The sequence below is a fragment of the Lutjanus erythropterus genome, chromosome 22, assembly GCF_056507025.1.
Source record: "Lutjanus erythropterus isolate fLutEry1 chromosome 22, fLutEry1.hap2, whole genome shotgun sequence".
In the NCBI taxonomy this organism is placed as follows: domain Eukaryota; kingdom Metazoa; phylum Chordata; class Actinopteri; order Lutjaniformes; family Lutjanidae; genus Lutjanus; species Lutjanus erythropterus.
Window position 1 is genome coordinate 12,391,208 of NC_139338.1, and position 27,630 is coordinate 12,418,837.

Sequence of the window (27,630 nt, forward strand, 5' to 3'; positions counted from 1 at the left end):
AAAATGTTTCAGCGCATCATGAAAACCCGATATAATTCAGTGTTTTAAAATATTTACAAGGTCTAAATGATACTAAAATGATATGCTGACAATGCTCTCAAAAATATATAAAAAACAAAGAAACACAAAAAGCAGGAGGACGACTCAGAGTGCGACAACAGAGTGATGTGCAGCCTGGAAATCGATCCCCAGTGAGTCTTTCAGAGAGCAGGTGAGCAGATCCTAAACAAATGGACGTGGCGACACACTCACACACACTTTACACACATTTAACACGCACACACACACACACAGTGATCCAACCACAGAGGAGGGCCCTGATTTCTTAGAGTTGCGTACCCCCGGCAGCTCCCCGACTTAACAGCCATCATCCCCCCACAATGGCTCCGCCTGTCGTGCGGCCGAGTCCGAGCCGCTGGGTGGGACTGGTGGCGCCCGCTGCCATGCTGTGTGTCCATATGGCTTTGGATGGAAAGATCCGAGTCTCTCCCCCTGTATATTCCTGTCCTGCCGCCTCAGTTGGTTTTCATGGTGACGTCTCGATTGGGTGCCTGCTCCTCCTCCTCTTCCTCCTCTTCTTCTTCCTCTTCCTCCTCCTCCTCCTCTTCCTGCTCGTTGTCATTCTTTCTGCGCCGGTTCTCGTTCAGGTCCTCGTCGTCGCTCTGAGCAGAGGCGGCGGCTGCTGCGGCGGCGGAGGACGAGGCACCCTGAGCGGAGGAGGCGGTCTTTCTCTCCTGCCTCCCCTCACCTTCATTCTCCTCCTCTTCTCCTTCCTCCTCCTCTTCGTCCTCCTCCTCTTCCTCACGGTCTAGAGCGAAGTAGCCAGTGCCCTTCACCGTGTCCTGACGCTGGTAGAACAGCACGTAGCCCGCTTTGGACTGAAAGAGAGACAAAAAAAAGGACACTTTTAACTTGGATCAACACTTCTGGTAACATGACCGAGCAATAATTGTAGTCCTCTGATAATGAGACAACAGGATGCTTTCGACTGTGTTAATTATAGACTAACCCGAGGACATTTCTCCCAAGACAAACCTACTGTAGGAACACAATCTGTATTCTAATTGGTTAAACAAATGATGATGCATCTGCCTGTCCAGGAGAATTTAAAGGACAAGTCAGGTGATATTCTAGATCTTTGTCAACAATTCCCATAAAGGCATCAAAACTCACATTGACCTCACATCCATGCATGTATTGTCGAAAAAATAGACTTGGAAGTTTAAATGAAGTCTTCAGGTTGTGGTTACGCCCATGAGACACAGCTGAGACGTACTGAGCCAGTGCAGACAGCTGTATAGATTCAAATGAAAGTGTGAGATGTAGAGCTGCAATGATTAATCAATTTGTTTCAAGCATTAATGATACACCAACTATTATGATAACCCATTCTTTTAAGAAAAATAAATCTGAATTCTCAGATTCCAGCTTCTAAAATGTGAATATTTTTTGGCTTCTTTACTCCTTTAATACAATAAACTTCGGGTTCATGAGGACATCTTGGACTCTGGGAAACACTCATCAACATTTTTCTCTATTTTCTGACATTCTGTAGACTACGCAACTAATGATTAATTCAGAAAATAATCAACAGATAAATTGACAATGACAAAAATCATTAGTTGCAGCCCTAATGAGATGTGCAAGTGGAAAACAGCCCCCAAAGAATGTACAGTTCAAGTAACATTTTGCTTGAGACTACAGTGCCCAGCTGTTTTGGGAAACATTTTAGCCGTTTTAAATGACAGAATATATTTGTGACCTGTATTTGAAGATTTATATATTCAGTGGGAATAGATTAAGAACCACAGACAGGCTGGGGAGGCTGGAAAGTAGTGTGAGACACACCGTTTATTTTGGTGTTTTCATGGGATTTATGATAATAACAAAACTTCTGACATCGCCTGCCTTATCCTTTAAATTCTTCACAACCTTTTGATTAGAAAAGCCGCGCCTTGACTGAGACGCATGCATCATCAGTCATCTCCAGAAAACGACTGAAAAAGACACCGCTTAAAGAAAATGAATCAAGCACAAGGACAAACACAGCATTAGCAGTATTGCTTTGATTTTTTTTTATTTCCTCAAGGTCAGAGTCTGTTTAAGCAGTATTTATAATGACAAATGGAGCAGAATTTTTTAATATCAAACAGTTAATTAACTGCTGGTACTTGGTAATGATGAGGGTATTTAAAGTGACAGATTCTGTATTTTTAATCATTTATTCAATGATGGACTCACACACATTTCCCAAAACAGCAGAAGGTGTTTGTTACCTACGTGTATGCCATTAAAAATATCAGCTGAGTGAATGTAACAAATGAATTTATTTAGCAGCTCTATGTCTAGTGGAATCATCAGTGGGTAGTGAGGTGTAAAAACCTTTTCTCAGTACCCCCCACTGTCATCACATCTTAATGAGACTCCACATTGTCTGAATGTGGGCCCTCTGGTTTCAACACACACTTGAGTTGTTTATATGTGCCAATTACTGCATATCAAGAGCAGTAACTACTACAACATACACCAGAAATGAGATCCCAGTACCTTATTAGTGCTTTCTTGGAGGTATCAGCACAGTCAGATGTCTTTGAGAAATCTGACCATTTTGCAATGGAATAATTAATCCCAGTTACTTTGATGAAACGAGCCATCCTAGATGGTGTCCAGCAAAAGTGCATTTGATGAATATATAGCAGGACTGTTGCCTGGCTTTAGCAAACAAGGACACTCACCACTATTTGATCTTCGTTGGCAGGAGACACGCTGCTGTCATCGAAGTTGTACCACTTTCCATCGTCTTTGTTCTTGGCGTAAGCGGTATCTGAGCAGGACGAGATTAGAAGACAAGAATGCAGTATTGTACAGGTTACCCTCTTTACAGGTGTGCTGTTACTATAGGAGACAGTTAAGATTATCTGAAGTAGCACTGTATGAAGTACTTATCCGTAGTCAGTGTATTACCAACAGTAGATAGCAGTTGACACAGACCCAGGAGCCTCAGTGTAGGAAGCTAATCAATTTACTGCTTTGGGCAGGGTCAGTAGAAAGTCATACTTTAGCTATATAAAAAAGGCATGCCATCAGACTGGCTTTTTCTGATGGAAAACCTCAGTTATATAAGCCATATATAAGCCTTTCCAAACCACCCAGACTCCATTGGAAAAATCAGTAATTTTACATTATAGAACACAGGAGTTGCTTGACTGCCCGCTTGTTCAAATGGTTTGTTAGTTTGTGTTATTGTGTGACTTCAGTGCTTTAAAAGGTTAGGTCAGATTCACCAAAGTCACAACATAAAACAAACAAGCTGACAGATCAAGGCAGCGGTAGAGCAGCACCTCCCATGTTCTGCTAGGTAAAAGTGCTGTTTTTGCCCATGGAGTCTGGTTGGTTTGGAGAGAGCGATATTTGGCTTTTATAACGGCACTTTCCTGTCAGAAAAGGCTGAGTGACGGCAAAGTAAAAGGGGTGAAAATATTCTTAATGTAGTGTACACTTAGTCACCAAAGTGTTGGTGCATAATGGACAAAAATTCAAAATAACATGCCAATGTGACAGTGACAGCAGCAGTAAACCAGTAGAAAGGAAGCTTTTAAACTGCTCAGTGAAATGTGTGGAAAATCTTACAATGGCCTCCACCCATCCCGCCGTAGTGGTTGGACACAGCGATGAGGTCATAGCGACAGGGTCCAGCGTTGGGGTTGATCAAGAACTCAGACATGTCCAGGTCTCTGCAAGAAACACATCACACAGTAAGTCATATTGTGTCTATGTCACAGTAACAGAAGTCACATTGTTGAGTATGTGATTTCTATGTGGTTTTTTGAGTATACGGTTTCTTTTTCAGGTGCTACTGTTAGAACTGATGTTTGGTGTGTGGTTTAAAAATGAAAACAGACTAAAAAGGCATCTTGAAAACATCTGGCAAAAGGTATCTGACAACATCTAAGATCTTAATGTGCAAATTTCACTGATTTATGCTGGAAAATCTGAGCAAAAATTCGACCTAAATTTAAACTGCATATTTAAAACATTACAAAAAATTAGAAGAGGGTGCAACAAGATGACATTTTTAAAAGAACACCTGTCAGACCTCAGATGGTGGAAATCCAATGGAGAAACTGTGATGGAAATATGGCGTTCCTGTCTGTTTAATGTATTAATTTGAGGAAAGTCATCTGCTGACGTTTTTTGATCTCATCAGTGAACAAAGTAACATGCAACATGTATGTCATGATTAATTCACTACGTCTGTTTCTTTGACTTTTTTCCCCCATCTTCCAAGTGAAACAATGCAACATTTTTTTTCTGAATTTGAGGCTTTTTGCACTCATGTTGCTGAGGAAAATCATAAGATGTGTTTGTAATTACACCCTAAAAGTGCATGATCTATATGTATACACTGTGGGTCTGCACATACTGCTTGTGGATGAAGAAAACAGGTACTGTAAAACAAAAACAATGAATAAACTGCTGAAAACGCAGTGTTCTGCTGCAGTGATTTATTGCCCCTGTGTGTGTGTGTGTGTGTGTGTGTGTGTCTGTGTACCTGAGTGGAAAATCAACAAGGGAGTCCAGTTTATCCCTCATGTAACGACTGTAGGAGAAGCGTTTGAGATGGACCACCAGCACCGGGGGCAGAGACCACAGGTCCAGCTTCTTTGTGGCCTGTTGGTGCTGCTTACAGTTCGGACAGTACCTGCAAGATTACACGTCACATTTCATGTTAGTAGACGCAGCAGACCTCACGTGCTGCAGCATCTGGGCTGACAGCCCGACTCATTTGTTTCTACTGGCGAGTGTTTCTCACCAGGGGTCCTCTGCTCCCAGTTTCTCCTTCGTGGTGAACAGCTCGATGCAGTCCTTCAGCTTGAAGAAAGCCTTCTTCTGAGGCTTGTACTCCATGCTCTCATGTTTGTCAAAGTCCTGCTCTCGCACACAGTCACACACACACACACACACACAAACACAGCTGTCAGAAAACACTTCTCATAGCACTGTTGTGTCTCACTGGACATGGATTACGTTGCTGTCCCAAAATAGAACAAAACAGAATACTTTACTTTGAAATGGCCTTACATGACTTAAACGCACTCACAATACTTTTCCACAAGCTTAAGTCATAGTTCGGATTATTCATGTTTCTACCACTTTACCTTACAGACTCTTCTGACAGGAACTCACCATTATATAAACCAAATATCGCTCTCTCCAAACCAACAAGACACCATTTTACCTCACGTAACACGTCAGTTGCTGGTCTACAGCTGCCTCGATCAGTTAGCTCATTTGTGTTATTGTGTGCCTTCAGTGGATACAAACGAACCTGTTACAGACATCACACAATAGAACAAACAAACTGACAGACTGAAGCAGCAGTAGACCAGCAACTTCTGTGTTCTGCAAGGGTGAATGACTGATTTCACCCCTGGAGTTTGGTTAGTACGGATGAGCTTTATATTTATATTTGGTTTACAGTACAGTGTTGAAAATATTCTAAATATAGCAAACATTTAAACTAAGATTGACTATTATTGATTCATTGCTTAGCTTCTATGGTGGTACTCCTCTCTCTCTCCTATCTTCTCCAGAGTAGGGGCATGTCGACCGTCATCTGCTGCAGTTAATGCACTGACTGTTGGTAACTACCTCATATAACCACACTTCAAATAATCCAAACTAGCCCTTTAAGACAGTGTTTAATTAATTCAAATTAAAACTTACAGTACAGGTTTGGTGAAGGGGTAGAGAGCAAATATTTACAGTTCAATTATACACATGGAATTTCAAGATTTGATTATATGTATGGATTATACATGGCAACAAACAAATCTGCTTATTCATCGCTTTTTGCAGTGAGCAGGGTGGAGGTTTAACACCTCTCTTCAGAATGCAGCGGCTGCTCCAGCCCTCAAATCTGCGACCTTTCTGATAACAAGACAGCCATGCTTGTTACCCAGACTTCCTGCTGCTCCCGTCTGGGTCACGTCGCCATATTTTCTAACAACATGGCAGCTGCTGTGCCGCATTGATGCTGTAAGGTTGGATATCTGCGTCAGAGATTTGATTTTGGTTTTACCTCGACAACAGTCTCATCAAAGTACTTCTTCTTGATCTCTGGTTCCCAGTCCAAGGAGAGATAAGAGCGGTCTGTGAAAAGGTAGACAGAATGTGGATGCAAGAATCAGATGAGTCATCATTAACTTTAGTATCATCGTTGGGTTGTTTAATCTGTAGGGTTTCTGCCAATTTCAACAAGTTAAATTTAAGACTTTTAAAACCTTTTTAGGACTATTAATGAATGAAATTTAAGACTCATGTCAAAACTAAAATAATTCATTCACTTTTCTGTGCTGCGATTTAATTATATATTAATTCATTAATCCTTAGTAATACTATACAACTATAATGATGGGTCAAAATATATTTTGCTTGAATTTTAAGCCCGGTTCCTACCACTGAGCCGGAGGTGTCCCTCGTCAAAGCGAATCTGCCTACTGTCCTCCTTGATGAGCGAGAAGTCCGTTTTTCCCATGTTATTGAACTGGAATGTAAAAAGTCTCTTTCTGTTGTGCCCAGCCATCTGCTGGCCTTTGGTGGAGTTCTGAGGACCAACCACGCCGTTCTCCAGCTCATTGTCCCCGCCCACGGAGTCCTCCGATTGGCTGTTGTCGTTCTCGGAGGGCAGCTCCTGATCCTGACTGGACTCGTCGTCCTGCTCGTCTGTCTCCATCTCACCTGGGGGAGAACAGACAAGATTTTGAGGCTCTTAGATGACTTTAAAATAAAAACCTCAATTCCAAAAAAGTTGAGAAGCTGTGTAAAATATAAAACAAAAAAAGAGAATGCAATGAATTGCAAAAACTTTTCAACCTACATTCAATTAAACACAGTATAAAGACAAGATAAGTAATGTTCAAACTGATTAACTTTATTGTTTTTTGTAAATATATATTTAGTACCCTAACTGTTTTACTACAAAAACACACTCTTAACCCCTAGCACATGCAGAATGTGTCTTGACATAGTCTTGCTGAAATAAGCAGGGAAGTCACTTAAAAAGAAGTTGTCTGGATGGCAGCATATGTTGCTGTATATGTATATTGTAACATGTCTGTGTGGGTGTTTGTGCACTCACTCGGCGAGCCCTCCTCCAGCAGTCCATTAGTGGCGTTACCATTGACAGTGTGTTGTTTGGATGGCTGTGTCTCTTCACAATCCTCTTCATCCTCCTCTACTGAAGATCGAACAAACCGGCTGCAAACACAAAACCCATGACAAGTCCGCTTTTACTTTTTAAACAAGCAAAATCACTTTTTGTACAGTTCCACTAATTGCTTCTCGATTTCCTAGCAAAGTGAGTTGTAGACAAGTTGACAAGCATTAGGCCAGTGTCAATACTCAACATGAAGAGAAAGTGACGTACCAGAGACGCAGGAGCAGCATGTTGTAGAGTTTGTCTTCACTAAGGGTTCTGGGGACGGCGACAAGGAAGGGCTGTCCGAAGAGAGGCGTGCTGGTGTGATTGTAGCCCGACTGTTTGTACTTTTCCCTCAGGTGCACCGGGATCACTACATGGTCCGTGTCCTCCACCCTGTTTACCGCCAGCTCAAATCTGCACAGAAAAGTTTGTTCAGTTTTAATGTTAGCAGCAGCAAGAGCAAATGAAATCCTGCTTATTTATGTCCTTGGCATTAAACCCGCTTTAACTGGTGGACAGCCAGCTGTTACACACTTTAAATCTCTGACGTCACAAAGTCAAAACAATCAATAGATCAGAAGTGAAACTAAATGTTCAATCAGTGAAATTACAACACTCATTAAGAGTAAAATCAGATATCCACAAAATTTAATTCAGCCATAATTTAGATAATGCTGTTTCGAGCCTTAGATAACAGAGTGTGCTTGTCAGCCAAGCTCAACACTCACACATAGATATCATCTCTCTCCATGATGCTGCTGAGGTTCTCGTTGGTGGCGAAGATCCGGTGGAAACGGTGGTTGTAGATGTCGGTTACAATCATCTGAGGGATAAATGAAAAGTTGTCAGAAGCCTCTAGGAAATGTAGGCTGATTAAACTGATATATGACATATTCTTAAGGCTGCTTAGTTCACTGGTATAGCAGAGTAAAGATTATGGACTGTATAATTCAATATGTAGGACAAAAACCTATTTAAGCTTAATACTGGTCTGGGTTGGAATGTGTTTTCATTTACACTATTGCACTATTTCTTTTCTTTTTTTTGTTGTTCTTTTCTAATTTCTAGAGAGCATAATACAACATTACAGTAAGTCAATAATGAACAACTGATAAATAAAACAGATAGTCTAAAAGAGGAGAAGAAAAACACAGCACAAAGCACTTTTATAAATAAAAATGGATACTAAGTATAAACAACATATAATATCACAGTACAACATAAATGATGTAGCAGACTTTAAAAGGTGGGAATGTTTTCTTTCCTTTATGTCCCTCAAAAGATGCAACATCTGTCATTTGCTTTAACCATTAATCAAAAATAGACTTTGACTGACAGTGGCAAAGAACATCCCTTGAAGCACCAGTAATGCCTGCCCGAGTAAGTGCAAATTTTTGCAATAATACACCTGGTGGTAAGAGACCTATGTCCTAATGAGCAAAGCTAAGGAGACAGTTTATGCAACCATTCTGCAATACATTTGACTCCTCCTTTCAGCAAAGGAGAAACAAACGAACATTTCAACAAAAGATGAAGAAAAGTACTTGCTTCCTTTCGACACCTCCAGCAATAATCATACTCTGTAAGTTCTTTTAAGTTTAATTGGTGTTAAATGATACCTGTGTATGATTTTGACGTGTGTAAACGCGCCCAGTGCATCTCTGACTGACCACTCTGCATCGGCCACTACGGTTTTCTATATATCCTCTTTTACATTCGAGCTGAGATCTCTTTCCCAGATTGTTCTTAAATTTTCACAGTTTGTATTTATTTTCGTCTCTTCTTTTGTATTTTTATCCAGCCCTTCCTGATCTAAAGGAAAAGCAACCAAACATCTTTTCTCAGTAGCTGCTGCAGCTGGGTGGGCAGGGACAGTTTAAAAAGGAATTGGCTATTTTGGTCTGCGCTGTGTGAGGAGATGTCAGCATTGTTGTGTGACGGCTAATGAGAGAGCAGAGCTGACTGTGTTGTTAATACCTTCTCAGCAGGCACCCCAGACAGGTTGGAGAGGGAGGTACACAGGTCAGAGATGTAGCCCACCTTCGGTACCGTCAGCTTGTACTGAAACGGAAACACAACATAGAGTCAGGATGCCACACTTCCTAACGGTGCTCTCCTGGGCACTGCATGTTTCCTACCTGCGTGGGTTTGGCCAGAGGATCCAGTCTGACCAGGTAGACCTCCAGTGTGCGCTCCTTCTTCATGGGCAGGGGCAGGGTCAAGTAGCAGAAAGGATCAAAGGTCACGGACACCTTGGAGCACACGGGACACACCAGGGTGGACTTGAAAAGGCCGTGGAAGATGTCCACAATGATTGAGTCGTTTCTCTTGATGTGGTTCTCCCACGCCTCCTCCGCCACCACCTGAGAGACACAACACAGCACAAAAACCAGCAGAATAACTGACCTTTTTGAACCACTTATTTATAAATAAAACAGATGTATATACATGAGTCATATAAAATAAAAAGACAGAGGGTTAGTCATATTTTATAGGGACTGAGCAACACTTTACTTTTAGCATGTTTAAAGGGATAGTTAGGATTATCTGAAGTGGAGGTGGATGAGGTACTTATCAATATTCAGCATTTTACCTACAGTAGATGGCAGTCTGTACATCCCTAGTTTGGAGAAGCCAAGTGGAGTACCAGCACAGGGTTAGCAATAAAATGTATTTTGACCACTTAAAAAAAAGACCCACCTAAAAAAACATTAAGTGTAAACTATATTTAGAGTGTTTTCACTACTTTATTTTGCCATCAGTACCACCCACCACCCCGTCCATAGCTGTACATTAGTTAGCTGACTTAGGTCATACGCTGACTATGGATAAAGACCTCATACAACCCCACATTAAATAATCCAATCCAAACCATCTCTTTCACATGTCAGGCCAGTTACACACACTTTAAGACCTGGACACAAGTTAACACATTCTGATCCTGATCTTACCTTATCAGGCCGGCCGTTAGCGTCCTTCAGCTGGATGTAGGGCTTCTTCCTGATGCGATTCAAGTCTTCGTGAAGGCCGTCCAGGAGAAAGGCCAGCAGCTCGTGAGAGTCCTGCTGTTGGTAGCCCGAGAACTGTGGGGCAAAGCGGCCCACCTGGGTCTGGAAGACAGATAACACATGAGAAAAATGGATGGAAGAAAAAGAAAAACTAGCTTACTTTCTGCCCAATATTAGAACTTGATAAAATGACTACCTTTACAGGAAAACAGCTACTTAGGTTCACAAAATGATAGACTTCCCTTCCTAAAAATGTAAAGCCCACTGCTTTGGTAGAGATCCCAACATACAAAACTCCTTCGAGAGTCTTCCAATCTTTCCAACTAAAGTTTTCCCAGGTAGTCACCTTAAAAGGCCTTGGGGTGACGTAGCTGTATTTGCCCGACCACAGCTGCTTGATAAGCTCGGCGTAGGCTCTGGCAATCTCCCCCTTCATGCCCAGCGGGTTATCCTCATTCAGCTCGTCCGTGTACTTGTCTTTGAGGAAGTACTCCGTCAGTGGAGGGATATTGCTTAAACACTGAGTGGAAGAGGAAGGATTTAGGCACTTCACGAGATCTACATTTTAAACTTACAAGCTGCCACTGTGCTTTTAATAAAATGCTTGTCATGGAGCTCGGACACATCTACACCTGTGTCTGAAAGAGTACAAATTGCATGCAGACTCACTCATTTCTTCTAGACTCTATGAAGAAATCTTTGACAACTTGGATAGAATCAAAATAACTTTCCACACTTTTCCTAGACTGTGCCGAGCTCCCTGAAGGCATGCTGTTACCTGCACTGCAGAGTTCATGAAGCAGGTGTTGCCTAGGTTGGAGAGTCCACAGAGGCCTGAGCGCTCACTCGGTCTACCCTGGTCTGAGTAGTCATAGCTGTTGCTGTAGGGGTGGTAGGACGGCAGACTATAGCTTGAGTTCTTCACACTGTGCAGTAAACATAGAAAAGCAAAACAGGTAGGTTATACAAGGTCGGAGAAGGTTTGTCAAAGGAAAAGTCATGTTGTACACATAAATGTAATATAGCCAAATCTATTTAAAGAGACAGTTGACCCCAAAATCAAAGACACATATTTTCCTCTTACCTGTAGACAGTTTATCCATCTAGACAGTTTTGTTGCAAGTTACCAGGTTTTGGAGATATCAGTCATAGAGATATCTGCTCTCTCCCAGATATAATGGAACTAGACTGCATTCATCTTGTGGTGCTCAAAGCGGCAAAAACAAAAACAAGCAATGTCCCTTTACAAAATCATTGCCCTGTTACACAAGTTAATCCACAGACCTTGTTTTGAGCAGTTTCATATAAGGACTATATTCTTTCTACAGTAGAATTTACTGAAGCTACTTTTAGGAAGCAGTCACTACATGAAACTTTTCATGAATTTTTCAAATGCGGTTTTTTGGCGCTCTGAGTACCACAAGCCGAGTGCCATTTGTCCCACTATAATGGCGAGAAAGCAGAAATCTCTAAAATGTGCAACTCACACCAAAACTATCAACATAGCTAAACAGTTCTACAGATAAGAGAGAAAATATGTATTTTTGAGTTTGGGGTGAAATGTCCCTCTAAAATGTTTTTATCAAGATTAACTTGTCAATATACTCAACAATACATTGTAAGCACCACCAAGCAAACATACAGCTTAATATTCCACTATTTCATCTTTGACCAAAAGACCAAACTACAGTCCAAACCTATGAACTTCCCAAAAAGAAACACTCAGGCTTCCTACACAATCACAGAGAGCTTAGAGCTAGGCCGACTGCAGCATTCAGCAGACCTCTGGGAGGGCTGCAGGGCAGCGTTGGTTGTTTCTGGCTCCCACTGGTCAAGGGAAACAGCTGCGATGGTGGTGGAGGCAGTGGCCTCGCAGTTCAGCACACGGTGGTGGTCCACCCTCCTGCTGTCCAGCTCCACCGCCTCAGGCCTCAGGCACCACCAGCAACACAGGAGCATGACATCTCAGCCCCGCCCCGGCCCACGCCGGCCCGCATGTCCATGCGAAACTGAGCCACCAGCAACCTGGTTCAGATGAGGTTTGGTTCGGAGTGTCCGGTGCATGCGAAGCCTGGTGTTTGGAGGCTAGGAAGGAAAGTCCAGCTCCAGTCTCCAGTGTTGAGTCCCAGTGTTAACTCAGCTCAACCCTGTGCAGTGGTTTGGATAACGTCCGACCCAAGTTCAGGCCTAAATTTGACTTCCAAGTCCAGCACAGGCCAAAAACACAAAAACACACACTCCTCCTCTTTCTATGAGCTAACTGAGCAGCTCCCCTCCTCTCGTCTCCCCCCTTCTTCTTTTTCGAGCTCGACCGCCTGTCATCTTGTTATCCTCTCTCCCTTGGATCCCTTCCCCCTGTCCTGTCCTGTCCTGTTCCGTTCTGTCCTGTCCTGTCCTCTGGTCCTCTGCTCCTCCCTCTGGCCTGCCTGCTGCTCTCTGCCGCTCTACGGCTACCAGCAGATATTTATAGCAGCATCAGCAGCAGCAAGGATGCTCAAGACTACTGCTACCAAAGCTAGAGGTGCACAGAGAGAGAGGGAGGGAAAGAGGGAGGGAGGGAGGGAGGGAGAGGCAGAGAGAATAGGGGGGAGGGGCGGACAGTACAAGAGGGGGGGAAGAAGGGAGGGGGGACTGACAGAGGAGAAATGAGATGGGGATGGAGGGAGCAGCTGATCCACTGCATCCAGCTGAGGCTGCAGTATTCACAGGCCTGACTCTTAGTATCTCCCTACCCAATCGCCCCCACCCCACCCCCATGTGTCTCTAACACAGATATACACGCACATTAACACATTCACTCATGCCGACACACCATTTATCCCCTTTTCTTACACTTCTCTCATGTCGACACACTAACACACAAATTCTCGCCTTCACTGTACCCAATCAGTGCTGAATTACAACCTATGACACTGTCAGCACCCCTCTTAAGTCATACATACACTCTAGCACTCCCTTTTTCATCCTCTGCTGTGGCAGTCTGCTTTTAAAAGGGAGGAGGGTCTAAATAAATAAACTAAAAGCTGAAGAAGAGAGGGCTGGTTTCATCATCACCGCGGGCCAGCGTGTGTGTGATGAGAGGAGCGGGAGCAGATGAAATGTATTCTGAAGGTCACTTTAGACTCACTGCAGAACGTGTGCATCGCAATGAGCTCCAGGGAGAGGAGAGGTAAAGAGAAGCAGCCTGCCAAAATCAGGGGACACCGCCTAGTAAGACGGTGACACTTAACTGCTGTTACACAGCATCGCTACAGAGGCTAAAAACCGACCGGGTCCCAAAAACCGCAAAATCAAAAAGACAAGTGTTACGTAATGCGGGAACACTTCATGTGAAAAAAAAAACAGGCCCCATGCATAATTCAGAGAAAACGACAGCTCTGGCACTACAGTGAATCAGGGACAGGAGAGCTGCTGGGAGTGAGGATCCAATTTCCCCAAGTCACCCACCAACACTGTGCAGGAAAAAAAGATGCCACCGCTATCAAAGCTGTGAAATAACAATGTGTAACTCTACTTCAAACTGTACAAATGTTACAACATTACAAGGCAGTATTATAGTGTACTGAAAAATAATTGGAAAGACTTTCTTTTGCAGGAAGGGACAGGCTCGATTCACTCCAGCACCTTCCGCCTTTGTCAATATTGATTTTTCAGGGTGGCCGAGCTTGTGGCTATTATTTCTGCATTCCAACAGTATAAAAAAAAATGCAATGCAGACGGTCTATATCTAAAGGCACACACACACAGACACACTCCCGCATGCAGTAAATCACACACAGTAAAGGTGGAAGGTGGGGACAGTAAAGTCTACTGAGGCAGTGAAAGCTCCACCCATAACAGAGCAGTGCTCTCTAGCAGAGGGCCGATGGAGCTGCTGGGTCCAATTGCTTCAGTGACAAACCTTGATTTAGGCTGTGGGGATGTTTTCAGGAAACAGAAACTGAATGCTGGGAAGAAAGCAACTCATTTATTTTGGTATAGCAAGAAATCTGGGCTGAATAATTCATATTTAAGATGTTCTGATTTGACCACAGCTGTGTTAAGATGTAAAAAATGCTAAAGCTTCAGAAAATGCAGGCTGGCTCTTGAGCTGCATGATTAAGTATATAGTGCGTTTTCATTTTTGAATGAGTAATGCACTTAATTTATTTATTTACCAAATGTTGTAATACATCTGAAACTCCTGATGTGGATTATCAACTCCCATTACATGCAGGGGGGCTGGGTGTAACGACTCAGGGAGCCACAAGTTGGAAATGTTTAATATGTATCATGAAACAAAAACAAGACTAAAGGCGGAGATGTGGGAAGTCAAATCTTACAGATGCCATCTTTGGAAAGAAGATTAAAAACACAACCAACTGTTGCCAAGATTCTGTCCATCACAGGCTTGTACATGCTCCTGTAATACAGTTCAGTGCATTAGACATTAATCATTTTTACACTGTAACTGTAAGAGTAAGGCTGTATTTTGATCAGCAACTTAACTGAGGTAAAACAAGGCTGGAGCTGTTCTGGGTGTAAGGCAAAGTCATAGGTCGGAATTTCCAAGAAGAAATTTCCAACTTCTGATCTCGAAGTGCAGTGCAACCTCCTCACATATATAAATGAAAAAGAGGAAAAACAATGCATCATATTTTAATATATTGTATATTAAATTTATTTTTTTATTTTAATATTTTAATTAAATACGGGGATACTTAGCATTGCTTTTTAGTTGATGGCACACAACACAACACACAAGCAATTCAGTGATACCCCCACAGTAGTGGTCTTGATCAGTGAAATAAAATCCTGAGTCCTCATCGTCTGAGGACGCGACAAGACAGAGTAAAACTGCGGTCAAGACTGAGATGAGCTCTTCAAAAAGCGGGTTTGACACTGGTCTCAAAACCAAAATCAGTCTCGAGTACTGTAACACTATCAGATACCTAAACACTGCACACCGGTGTATAAAACACGATTTTACAACTCTGAAAAGTTATCATGGCAACAATTACTCATGTTACATCATAATCTGACAGGAATGTGCACTTTTTACCCGACAACGCTGCATGTCTTTTGCTGATTTCGTACTATGTTGGCACGCCCATTACAACACTGGACTGGCCTTATTCAAGTAGGAGGACAGCATTTATACTAGTGCACTGTTATGTCTATGTCGCTCTGCAATCACACCGCCACAACACTAGTTGGCGATGGTGTTTCGATTCTTTGGGTACTTTAAACAATGGCGACTAAAACTAAGCGGATCATGTGGGAGTTGGAGCTAATTATTGGACAACAGCTACTTTTACTGAACCTAATGCAACGCAAAAAACACAGAAGATGTGTGTGTGACCACTGAACTGATTGAGACAGAAAGGGCGAATGTTTTGTGCCGATCCGGCCACTAGGAGACGTGGATGACGAAGCAGACAAATCCCTACGCCACCGCCTGACATGCACCTCGACGCATAATTGTATATGCAGCTCGAGAAGGTAATGTGGGCAAAGAAACCTTACCTAGGCCATCTTTGAAAAACACAGCAATAAGCAAAGTAGGAAAAAAGATTAAACTTTGAAAAATCTTTCTAAATTTAAATATGAAACTAATTTAGTTAATTAAAGTAGATCATGTTATTTGGATGTGCGGATATTTAGATATAGGCCTATAAATGGATGGATAGTCACGATACAATCACAATATTCAGATATAAAATGAGAAGGTTCATCTCAAGGGTTTAATTCTTCTAATAAATGTTAATTATACACCTTGATGTTAAATTAGAATGGTATGATTGAGTGTTGTATGAGAGTGAGCCAGTAATGGTGAAATGATTTTCACATTAACTATAATCATGCAGCCCTTGCCAGCGCTATTAATCAGTGAGGTCGAAAATCAGATGCAAAACACTAACTAATGCTGAGTAAGGCACCCAGAGGCACCAGCGAGCCATTTACAGAGAGCACTGCTGTCACTGAAGAAATTTCCAAAGAGATCAATCCCTCCTGAGCCCCTTCCCCCTCCCTGCTATCAGCTCTTACAGCTGAAACTGCAACATCACGAGATAGCTTTAAGCCCCAAACCACAGCCAGAGATAGACCTGGACAAAATAAAGTTTGTCCAATACATACCGGGATAACTGGAGCCTGAATTTAGAGAAACACTTCCCATAGAACAAACTTAAATCACTTAATTCCTGCAGGAATTTCTGCAGACTCTCTTGAGCACACTACCACTTTATAAACTAATGTGATCTGAAATTTCAGGTGAGCAACCCTCCAGACTCCATCTCTGGCTGCTGGCATCCAAACCCACCCCTCAGCTCTTCAACCCCACTACTAAGCCTTACTTCCTGCTGTTGAAGCTGCTGTTATGATTGTTTGTGAGAGATGAAGGCGAGATCTTTGGCAAAGCAGAGAGATTGGAAGCACCAGATGACCTTCAAAAGATAAAGAATAGATCATGAGTTAGAGGAGAGAAAATAAAGAGCTGTTCCAGAAAAGGTGCGCGAGTGTCAATTAAATAAAATTGAGATGAATTAAAATAAACGGAGGGATATGTCAGCAACAAAAGGTAGGTAGCAAAGAGGTCGTCTGGGGCAAAGTCACAGAGAGAGGAAATTTTTGAAGATGATGAGGTGCTGTAGTGACATAGCAGCAACTTTAAAAAAGGTTACACAGTTCAATTTAGCAATTTCCAAAGAAAGTCCTTATCGGTTCAATTATACACTGCCTATATGTAATCCTTTGGTAAATCAACAGTTGTGTTTGGATACAGCGCTGAAACTGAATTCTATTTCTGTGGTAACTTTCCTTCAGTGAACAAAGCACTATAAGCCAGGTGATGTGCCATTCACTCACTTGGGTGCCGTGGAGCCTCGGGGCCATGTGCCATCCTCATTCTTCTGCTCTATTACGAGAACCTGTGGGAGACGGCAGAAAGAAAAGAGGGCTCCATCTGCTTCTACTTGTTTAAACATTAAAGCGTTTGCAACCTACACTGTAGAAGATGAAGAGGTCATCTGTAAATCTGATCTTAAAAAAAAAAAAATCTGTGTTTAGCTGAATTTCTCTTTAGGTGAGCTGGAAGAACGACAGATTTTTTTTACAACTATAACTGATTATTGAGATTTGACCAAAATATCAGATTATAGTCTGAAAATCAAATGAAATCAAGACAGTTCAGACCAAAAGCAATATATATTCTTTTTAGGATGTGCAGATCCGATACTCAGAGTACAATCCAATACCATCCATTATCCTAAACCAGTGTTACCCAAACTTGTTTTTAATGGGGACCCATTTTTAAAAAAAAAAAAAAAAAAAAAAAAAAAGACTAATCATTGCAAATTCACAAACAACCTTATCAATAAATTTTAGGAAAGGGTAATTTGGGCATAAATTAATCTTCCTAACCATTTTTACTACCATTTCTGTATCACCTGATATGATACTGGTGCTTGTTATTGAAAACATGTGATTTACTTCATAAAGGAGAAATAAATGCATTTAGGCTGAGTTAACAGGCCGTCTCATTGTTTTTATTTCCTCTACTCAGGAAAACAATATACACATTTTCAATGCTTTATAAAACCCGTAATTCAGATATAAATCTTAAATTTGCTAGAATTTCTCCCACAGTCTAAGTTATTTGGTGACCCAAATAAAATGTCCAATGCCCCACCTGTTGGTCTGTCCTAAATTATCACCTGGATGTTTAACTGCATGTTTAACTTAACTTTGAGCAATATGTCATTAAGAGAAATGTGTCACGAGCTGGATGGGAAATTAACTTTTAATTAAAATACGAACAGGTACCAGTCACTAACAGATAAAAGTTCAAATTCAACAGATACTCAATAGTAAGGTCTTATTTTGTGACTGAAATCTACCAGTACTTTCATATTTTACCTAGGGCTGTCGCAAAAAACGCAATTTTGAAATAGTGCACTGTTGACCAGCCTGCAGGGGATGGCAAGAAACCGCAAAAGCCACTATGTTCATGATTTTTTCTTTTTTTCTGTTCTTGTTTCACAATTCTATGCATGTCAAATGAATTAATCAATGCTTTGAAAAATCTGCCAAGCAACACAAGAGCCAGTAACAGTTCAAGCACAAGGATAGATTGATACCGGCTGACCTGTCTTCAAATTTGGAAGCTGTAGTCTTTATTTTGTAGGTTCACCTGTTGAACTTAGCATTAGCATGTTTTACATCAAATGTGGCAACTCCCACAGGCAACTGAATACACATGTACCTATACGCCATCATTTACTGCATGCTGTAAAATATCAGTAAAAAGAAGTAAACTATGAAAGTTCTGCATGTGAAAAAGAAGCAGCAGCGTTGCCGTTTCACATAATATTTGTTTCACAGTTTGTGTATGTCTTTTAGACAGCTAGATTAAGCAAAGAGCATTCATATAAATGTATTACTAACAGCTCAGTTGTTTAAGAGAAGGAAAAGGGCAGTATAGGATTGGTATTTGCAGATAATAAAGGTTGCCAGATCTGTAACAGACATGAAAATGCAGCATTGAGCTATCCTTAATATTTCAAATAAATAAACAAGGCAACACACCTGTTTTGCCTTTACCCATACTGTGAAGAAACAACTTCTTAAAAGCTATTAGAACCAACAACAAATATTTGTTTCCTCCACACACTGTAGTTACTGTATTTCTAACAGGGAAAGACAGGGAGCTGGATGGATGGATCTTATCCACCGTTACATTCAGTGAGGATTTGTCCAAGGCTCAACAATCCTCTGGAGCAGCTGCTGGCCGCCACAATCTGAAGCCTGCTGGCTCGCTGTGGCAAGGTGTCTACATTAATCTAGGCTTGTATAGAGGCTCTAGTCGACTGCCAGGTGGATGCCAGAACATGCGTGCACAGTCTAAGCAGCTTACAAGGGGAGGTTAAGTGTCTCATGTGGCAGCTGACACACAGATGTTGCGGGTTCTGGAGCTGTGGCCATCTCATTACAGGACAGTTACTGCACAGAGTTAATGTAACACCACAAAAAGTCTTGTGTACATAACAGGCCTGTTTACTCTTCACCTTGATTTCATTAGTTTTGTTGTTCTTGTTCTTCATTATCATATCTATTCTAATTCATTTCTGTAAGTACATTGAGAGCAATGGAAAACTGGAGTCAAATTCCTGCATGTACATGTGCTTGGATCTGATCTACTGTATATTATTTTTACATAAATACATTCCTGTTTTGGTGTTCTCCTCAACAGCAGATTTTGATTTTGTTGCCCTTTTTTTTCCTCTAATGACCCTGTGTCAAGGCCTTCTATGCCTAAAATACATGTTTGTGTTAAGTTTTTACCCTGGAATGAAACTAGGTTGATCATAGGAGCAACAATGAAGAGACAAAATCAAGAACACCACCTAAAGAGACTCAAACTTCAGCAGAACAAAAAGGAAGACACCAGTTACAGTACCGCCTACAGCATTTAAATGATTTCATGGTACATTACAAAAAGAATCCAGGTGATTTTCTTCAGACTGCCCTCTGATCTACCTGCAGGTCATGATAACCTGTTGGATACAGATTCAAACAAAGCAGAATAATAAAGGTTTTCTTACTTTCTGTTCTCTGCTGCAGCCTAAAAGGGCTGACTGGCAGAGAGCACAAATAAGGAAAAGCTATCTGATAAGGGTGATTGAAGACTAGAGCATATTTCACTGAGCTCAGGAATAATAACTGTCTACATAGCAAGCCGTATTTGGACAGCCCTGTGTCGAGTTTGTCAAATAAATTTTTTGGTTGACTCCAGGAAAAGAGTTCCGCAGAGGTACTCAAACTGTTTCAAACAAAACTACAAGGGTCCCTACCTGTCCTTGGTAGAGGCCAGCGTCTTGGATGGTGCTGTCAGGTTTGTTGAGAGGCTCGAAGGTGTTGCTCATGTACCTGTTCCACAGCCTGGTCTCCTTCTCATCGGGGATGCTAAACAGCTTCCTCATCTCCTTCTCGATCATGTCTGCAGCAAAGCATAAACATTATCAATCAAAGAAAAAAAAACAATTTGTGAGTTGTTGTTTTTTTTAAATCATGAATAAGCTGATGTTTTGCATGTTGTAATGTCTGATTTTATGCAGCATTTTCACTTATCTGAGACAAAGGAAGATAAATAAAAGAACCTTAACCATAATCTTATTATATGTTTAAAAAAAAAAAAACAGAAATAGTGGTGCTTAATTTTGTGGTGTGGTGGCACATGGCTGGCAGACACAAAATGAAAAATGTGGTTTCATGCAACACTGAGGCACTGATGACAATGTTTGGATTGTAGAAGTCATCTTGTCTTTGATAAATTACTACTAAAGTTATTAGTGTAGGGGGGTTATTAGTGAAGAGTAGTAAAATAACAAGTAACAGCAGGTAAGACCATATTTGTATATTATAATATTACGTGGCAGTCAGTCCACATGAGCACTCACTCTCTCTGCTGTGAGTGTGACTCTCCAGAAAACAACTGGAAAAAAAGATGCCTCTCACTGCAAAAACTGTTCTCTGTCTGATTGGGGTCATAGGCTTTAGGGATGATTCTATCTTCAAGTGGTTTTAAAAAAAAAAACAGATTATGCAAACTGTGAATATTCTAGTTCCTCATTTGGAGGAAAAGAAAAAGGCAATGTTGTTCTCCAGTGCACTCCAGCAGCCCTACACCTAAGATGTCAAATTCATTTCTTTGTCCTTTTCTCACCCGGACACATAAAATGTTAACTTAACATGCTAGAATTGAATCTCCCAATGCTCCTTTTAGTATAATGGATAGAGCCAATCTGACAGATGTGCTTATCACTGTTTAATGCAGCTTTATACAAGACGTGCAGCAAACGTACTTGCAGTATTGTAATAGAAAATGTAAAATGAATATGTAAAATGTATGTATTTTCATTCGTCAGACAGCTACATGTGATACTGGCCAAAAACATGCATATCCCGGCTAAAGAAGACCAAGGCCTACACATACTCTGAACATTACAAACAAGATCTTAACAGTTGTTGTTGATTAATGTTTTAAAAGCAAGACATTTGTGTGGTCATCACCCATCATCATTTACCCATTTTATGTTTGTCAAAATGAAAAAGCCTTAATCAAAACAAAAGGGAAAATGAAAAAAAAGGTGATATCCAAGTTCTAAAAATATGAAATCTAACTGAATGAAGTCAACTTGAGTGGATATTACATGTGTGAGACCAGCAGTGTAAGTTAGACTGTTACTCCAGGGTGACTCAGGCCTACCTATTGTGTCAGCTTTACTGAAGCGTCTGGTGATCACATTGTCCATGTTGCTGTCTTCACAGAGCTTCAGCTCTGTCAGGTACACCTCCACCTTGCAGTGCTTCACAAACATACCCTGTTCCACCACCTGGAAAATAAGACAGGGTAAAAATTATTAACTGTTCACATAATCCAAGACTGAATGCATGATTAACCAAACAAAAATATACTGCAAACGTCAATATAAAATACTATATGTACTTATGAAGTGTTAGCAGAAACTGCGGATTACATTCTTACAAAACTGTTTCTATGTTTTTAAAGTTTTAATTATAGAATAATTCCCTTAACATACAACATAAATGAGACAGCTCTAATGAGAAGGACATGGGTTATAATATACTAGTACCCCACTGGACAACTCCAAATATCCTCAATGGCTCTGTACCAATAACTGAGTCATACCTGGACTGCATTAGCTGACCGCACCAGGTAAAAATCATGGCACATGAAATCATCATGTAGCAACAGGTACATGTCAAAACACAAGACCCAACGTGGTCAAATCCAAAGAGAAATCTCTGCTGTCGCTATATCAGAAGACAAAACAGAAGCTCTTGCTTATCATGACACAAAAATTGAGTTTTTACAGGCAGTCAATCAAACATGGAACCTGGTGTAAGCCGGTAATTGTGCTATTATGGCAGCACATAATGTGCACCTGTTACATTATCTCATTCTAATTGTTTATTTGCATCTTAAATGATGACAAGCGTCTCATAAATAACATTTGTGGCTGTACAAGCTTCTGTGTCTCATGGAGAACAAAGTACAGTCTGCTGGCCTGGTTGCCACTCATCTGGTGTCCTGATAGGAGCAGAGTCAGAGTGGAGCGCCTAAATTAGCAGCACCTCGTGGAAACAGCTGAGGGGTCTCAGCCTATTTATTTCACCGCTGAGCCCCTCCGACACACACATATATACACACAGCACCAACCTCACAAACCTCCCTAAGAACTGCAATAGTCATGCACACACACACACACGGCTCAGATTCTCCCCCACACCCCTCCTCTAGCCATACCCTGATACCCCCGCTGGGCCCACCTTACCCCCTCAGCACAACACCCATGTGTTTGTAAACTCAAAAGCCAAACTCATCGCCAAACTCTGCCAGAATTTCTCAAATCAGAGCCGAGCCAAAACCCGTTCACCCCACCCACCCACCCACTCCTCCCATACTCTTGCACTCCTCTCAGAAGCCGCTTCTCTCAGTGTGACCTCAGCCAGCATTCCTCCACTTCAAAAAACAAGGACACGCAGGAACACTCCATGCCGGTGTTGGCAATCAGACCAGGAGAGGACAACGGAAGGAAACACAGCGACAAACCCGTGACTACAATCCTCCTGAATCCTTTATGTGTCGCCCCCCAGCACCTCAGGATGACACCCCAACAGAGAAAACAAAGAGTTTGAAAAAAAGAGGAAAACTGATAATGAACCTCCTGCATGTTGTGTCTCGCAGATCGCTCCATGTAGCTTTTCAGTCATCCAGAACGTTGCCTGAAAATAGAAACCCTGCGGCCACCCGATACATCCCACGACATACATGGCAAAATGGGAGGGTCAATGGAAGTGGTGGTGGGGGGAGAATGATAGAGGAACCTCTTCCAGCAGCCATGATGCCATGACTAGTGAGATTTGAAGCGGGGATTTGATACTGTAGGTCCTGTTAAGTTGTCGCCGCCATCATTTAAGTATTCCACTGAGTAATCAACTGTAAGCATGCATACATGTACAGCCATTCAACATTTCAGTTTGTTTCCCTAAACCAAAATGTTTGTCAAAATGACTGTAAACCCTAAAATAATTGTGAATATGAAGGGAAAAAAAATAATGTTTTTTCAGTTCTAATCCGACACCAGTACCTAAATTTGGATATCTGCAGATAGCCGATATAACATCTTTGCACCCTCAGGAAGTTGGCTTTACACACATTAAAAGCTGCTGCCTTGTTTTTCTTTGCTTCTCCAGGTTGAGTTAGCCAACTGTTACAGCTTACTCAGTTTTAGCCTGTCTCATGTTCTTGGTGCAGCGCAAGCTCTGTCTGCCTGTCTAACTGGGAGACAAAAAATGTGGGGACTACTGGATATCTTTGTAGAACTGTACTAATTAATTCATTAATTTGTGCTTCAACATGTTGGCTATGGGCTTAATTGCAAGTGGGATAATGTACAGTGAGTGGGTCATTATTGCGAAATAAAGCCCAACAGCAAGTATCCCTTACTTATTATATATTTACAGTACAATTCATAAAAACTACTATGGAGTCTAGATCACTACATGGAACTGTGACGTCAGTCTGATATCTGATGAGTGAATTACATCAGAATCAGCTCCCAATACTGACACTGGATGGGATCTGTCCCAATTCTATGATAAACACCATCATTGCTGATTTGTTTTCATGCAAGGTACACATCCAATATATCAGTGTTACCCTTATTTATTTACAGCTCCTGTGTACAGTATATCTTTGTACATCTACTGGACAATTAAGTCATCCAATCGATAAATACCACATCATTTCTTATGGTAACATATAAGCCTGCAGTAAGTCTTTCCAAACTAAACTTTGTGCCAGTCTTCTCAAATTCTTGTTGTAAAAGAAAATATATGCCTATAATAAGCAGCTGTGGAGTCATAGCAATATTACCATAAAGTGCTTAAGTCCTCGGATATCATTTGGTTAACCCTAACCCTACTGATTTCACCATCTCACCATTGCCTTCTTAGTGCGAATTTCTCCCTTTCAAGCCAACACAAGCCACAAGCCACACTACACACACCAGAGCCACCAACCACATTACATCAGAGAAAACCACCCTTTCTGAAATTATATAATGCAGAAAGTAGAACACTCTCAACCAAATCCAAACCATTCACAGTCTTATGCTCATGACTGAACTCTTACCTTACGTGCAATTGGCTCCTGACCCTCTGTCAATCCATACCAGCTGACCAGCTTATTCCAGCCCTCTGTTGGGACCAGGATGTAGTCAAGCTCATCAATGAGGTGCTCCTTGATGGCAAGCACATCCCCATCTAGAGGTAGGAAAGGGATGAGAGACAGGGTGAGAAACAAGGCAGGCAGACAGAGGGAAACACTAATGACAGGGCACCGACCGTCTCACGCAACACAAAACACATAAAAGAAAAACAGGTATGCTGGAGAGCTTTCTATGAACCCACCAAAAAGGCTACTCTATGGAGTCCGTAAACAATGTTTTTTGTTCCCTTTTCCTCTCAACTCTTTGTTGCTACTTCCAGAAAGATAAACCTATGCTGACCTGGGGCCACATATTATTTACAATATGTAGTCCTAAAGGTGTTTTAAGGTCTAAGGAGGTGGTGCATCATCAGTCTTTTACCTCTAGAGCGGCAAATGAAAATTAGTTGCCAACTACTTTGATAATCTATTAATCATTTCAGTCAGTTTTCAAGCAAAAGTGTCAAACATTTGCTGCTTCTATGTGTGTTCTTAGTTGTCAACTTTTAAAGTAATGTTTTAAAAATCAAGTAATCATTTAAGACTTTTTTTTAAGGACCGAAATATCCAAATTGTCTGAATTTAGCTACTACTACTAATATTTTCTGGTTTCTTTCGCCACCTATTACAGTAAACTGAAAATATTGGGATTGATGAGAAAACAAGACATTTGAGGACGTTTTTGGGAAACATTAATCAACAATTTTCATGATTTTCTGACATTTTCTACACCAAACAACAAATCAATTGACTGAGAAAATAATCAACAGATTAATCAATGATGAAAATGATTGTTATTGGAGTCTCACTTACCTCTGAGAAGACCAGAGTTATCAACTGGTCCTGGGTAGACATTCTGGTCACCCATTTGGTACTTGTCCCAACTGTCAAATCCCACATATTTCTTCCACTGTTTGAACCAGTGACTGTCCACAAGGTACCTGCAGAGATGGCAAGCAGCCTTATTATTCTGGCTCTGATAAAGCAAGATGACACTGCTAATTCGTTTAGATTGTTTAATGTCCATGCGATTTCTCTTTACACCTTAAATCAGTGGTTTTCAAACTGGGGTCCTGGGGAGTGGGTTGAAGGGGGTGCCAGCAAATCGAAAAATTGAGATTGATTATAATTTATTGGCATCTTAGTTTAATCACTGGTTGACTATGGAGATTTTATCTTCTTAACCGCATCATTAAAAAAATACTCAACTTGTGGTCTACTGTGCATCTACTATTGGGGTCCCTGACGTGAAAAAGTTTGAGAACCCTGCCTTAAATGGTGCTAATACTTGGGCAGGTGAATGCTACCTTGCTATCAACTCTGTGCCTTTGAGAGGCTGATACGACACAGATTGATAGTTGTAACAGAAGCAGTGTTGACGCCAGCTTGAGTTCAGGTTGCTGCATGCTTGGCCAGCTGGCTCTGTGATTTTGACAGGTGCTTCTTTTCCGACTCCGCCCTGCCGAAGTCGACGGATGAACCCACTGACTGGCAATTCACTTGGAGATTCGGTAGCCAATTAGCGATTAGCATGCTAACTAGATCAGACCAAAGAAATGTAGCCGCACTGAGATAGTGTCATTAGATAAAAAGGGATAAGCTAATTTGGAAGAAGCGAACATATTCACCAGATATACTATTTAATGTAAAACATCTGTGGGATTTGTCGTTCTTCATTGAGAGTTTAATAGCTAGCGTTAGCCAAAGAACCGCTAGCCTTCCAAGCTGACACACATGAAGCTGACAGGCTCCCGTTAGCTAGCTCGGAGCTAACTGTCAACACGGCCCCGTCACCTCGGCTTTCTTATCCGTCATGGCGTTGACAGCCTCGGCAAAGCCAGCCAACGGCCCCGCGATATCTTTGAAAAGCCTTCAGCTCAAGTCTTACCAGGTGTCTCCCTTTCTTAGCTGTGTTTTCAGCAGTGCCGCGACCTCTCCTCTCTGGGTATCCAGATCAGCCGCTCCTCCTTCCGCCATCTTTCCTCAGACATCACCCGTTGCATGGTGGGAAAGTGTGGGGCGTCACTGAGGCACGTAGAGAGTGACGCCGGCTGTTTCAGCCAATCAACAGCGCGCCTACTGAAGAGGAGAAGCATGACACCCAGTGGTAAAGTTATTCTAGAAAAATGGTCCAAAACTGCTCCATCATTGTGGCTCCACAGCCAGAAATGGGTACAAAGACATAAAAGAATATTTTATTATAACTTATAAATACTACTTTTAAATGTTTCTAAATAAAATACAGAATACTGATAATAAGATAAGACAAGTAATTTGTAATTTGAAAGTACAAAAATGCATTCTTATACAAACTGACATTATCACTTTTTAGTTTTTGAGAAGCCTCACTATGGCTCATACTGTAACTCCCCTGCATCATGTATGTATAAGTACTGGACTGAAATTTACACCAAAGCAATTTCTTTCCTCAAGCCACTGAGGAACACAATGTCCACGTTGCCAGACTCAGCAGAACTTGTCACGTGATTCACTTGCAGTTTGCAAAAGACTGTGATTAGGCTAATTGTTGTAGGATGTAGGTTGTTAGGCACAGTTGCAACCCATGGAAACAATTGTGTCTTATGTGAGAATAAACTGGCATATCACAAGTTTACATCACAAGTATTTTAAGTATTTCCAATAATCAAATTAAAGCTCTTAATGTATTTTGTCACAAATTACATCCTATTTTTTCTACCCAAGATACAAATTGCAAAATATTCTAAAGAAATTAAATATTTATTTTAAATCAATTTAATTGAAATATTGCCCATCTCTGATGTTCCCCATTACACACATCTTTCCAGCCAGGAGGATTAGATCATTTGACATTTTTTTAAGAGAACATGTGATACAGTGGCTAAAATACCTCTATGCACCTACACTACTACACCGAAAAAAAAAAATAAATGCGTTATTATTGAACATGGTAAAGCCAATCGGCCTTGAATAGGAGGGGAGACCGGGGTAAATTTTCCTTTCCATAACTGGCAGACTACTTGGAATACACTAGTCATCTTTTGAAATAAGAAACATGTGTGCACTAATTAATAGCTAGCTAGCATCAACTTCTGAAGTGTTCTGAAAATAAATACTACAAATTTTAAGTTTAATTTTAATTTTGAACAAAATGGTTCAACACAACA

The 27,630-nt window shown here is 41.2% G+C and overlaps 1 protein-coding gene across 5 annotated transcripts; it reads right to left on the bottom strand.

Moving 5' to 3' along the window:
• Positions 1-26,510, bottom strand: usp15 (ubiquitin specific peptidase 15). 5 transcript variants are annotated; one of them, XM_084710631.1, is made up of 22 exons: positions 26,373-26,510; positions 25,298-25,425; positions 24,410-24,540; positions 21,458-21,584; positions 20,043-20,188; positions 17,059-17,120; positions 16,548-16,637; positions 10,991-11,138; positions 10,559-10,732; positions 10,156-10,314; positions 9,343-9,567; positions 9,182-9,265; positions 7,933-8,027; positions 7,430-7,618; positions 7,142-7,260; positions 6,460-6,741; positions 6,083-6,153; positions 4,814-4,929; positions 4,553-4,702; positions 3,631-3,734; positions 2,736-2,824; positions 1-878 (listed from the first exon to the last, which is right to left on the bottom strand). In XM_084710631.1, exons 1-22 carry the CDS (start codon positions 26,459-26,461, stop codon positions 516-518), a joined length of 3,141 nt encoding a protein of 1,046 aa, XP_084566757.1. In that variant the 5' UTR covers positions 26,462-26,510; the 3' UTR covers positions 1-515. The 5 variants fall into 5 exon arrangements, with proteins under 5 accessions (XP_084566757.1, XP_084566758.1, XP_084566760.1 ...); XM_084710632.1 differs by lacking the exon at positions 16,548-16,637; XM_084710634.1 differs by lacking the exons at positions 24,410-24,540; positions 25,298-25,425; positions 26,373-26,510 and adding an exon at positions 22,938-23,071.
• Between the last annotated feature and the right edge of the window lie 1,120 nt (positions 26,511-27,630).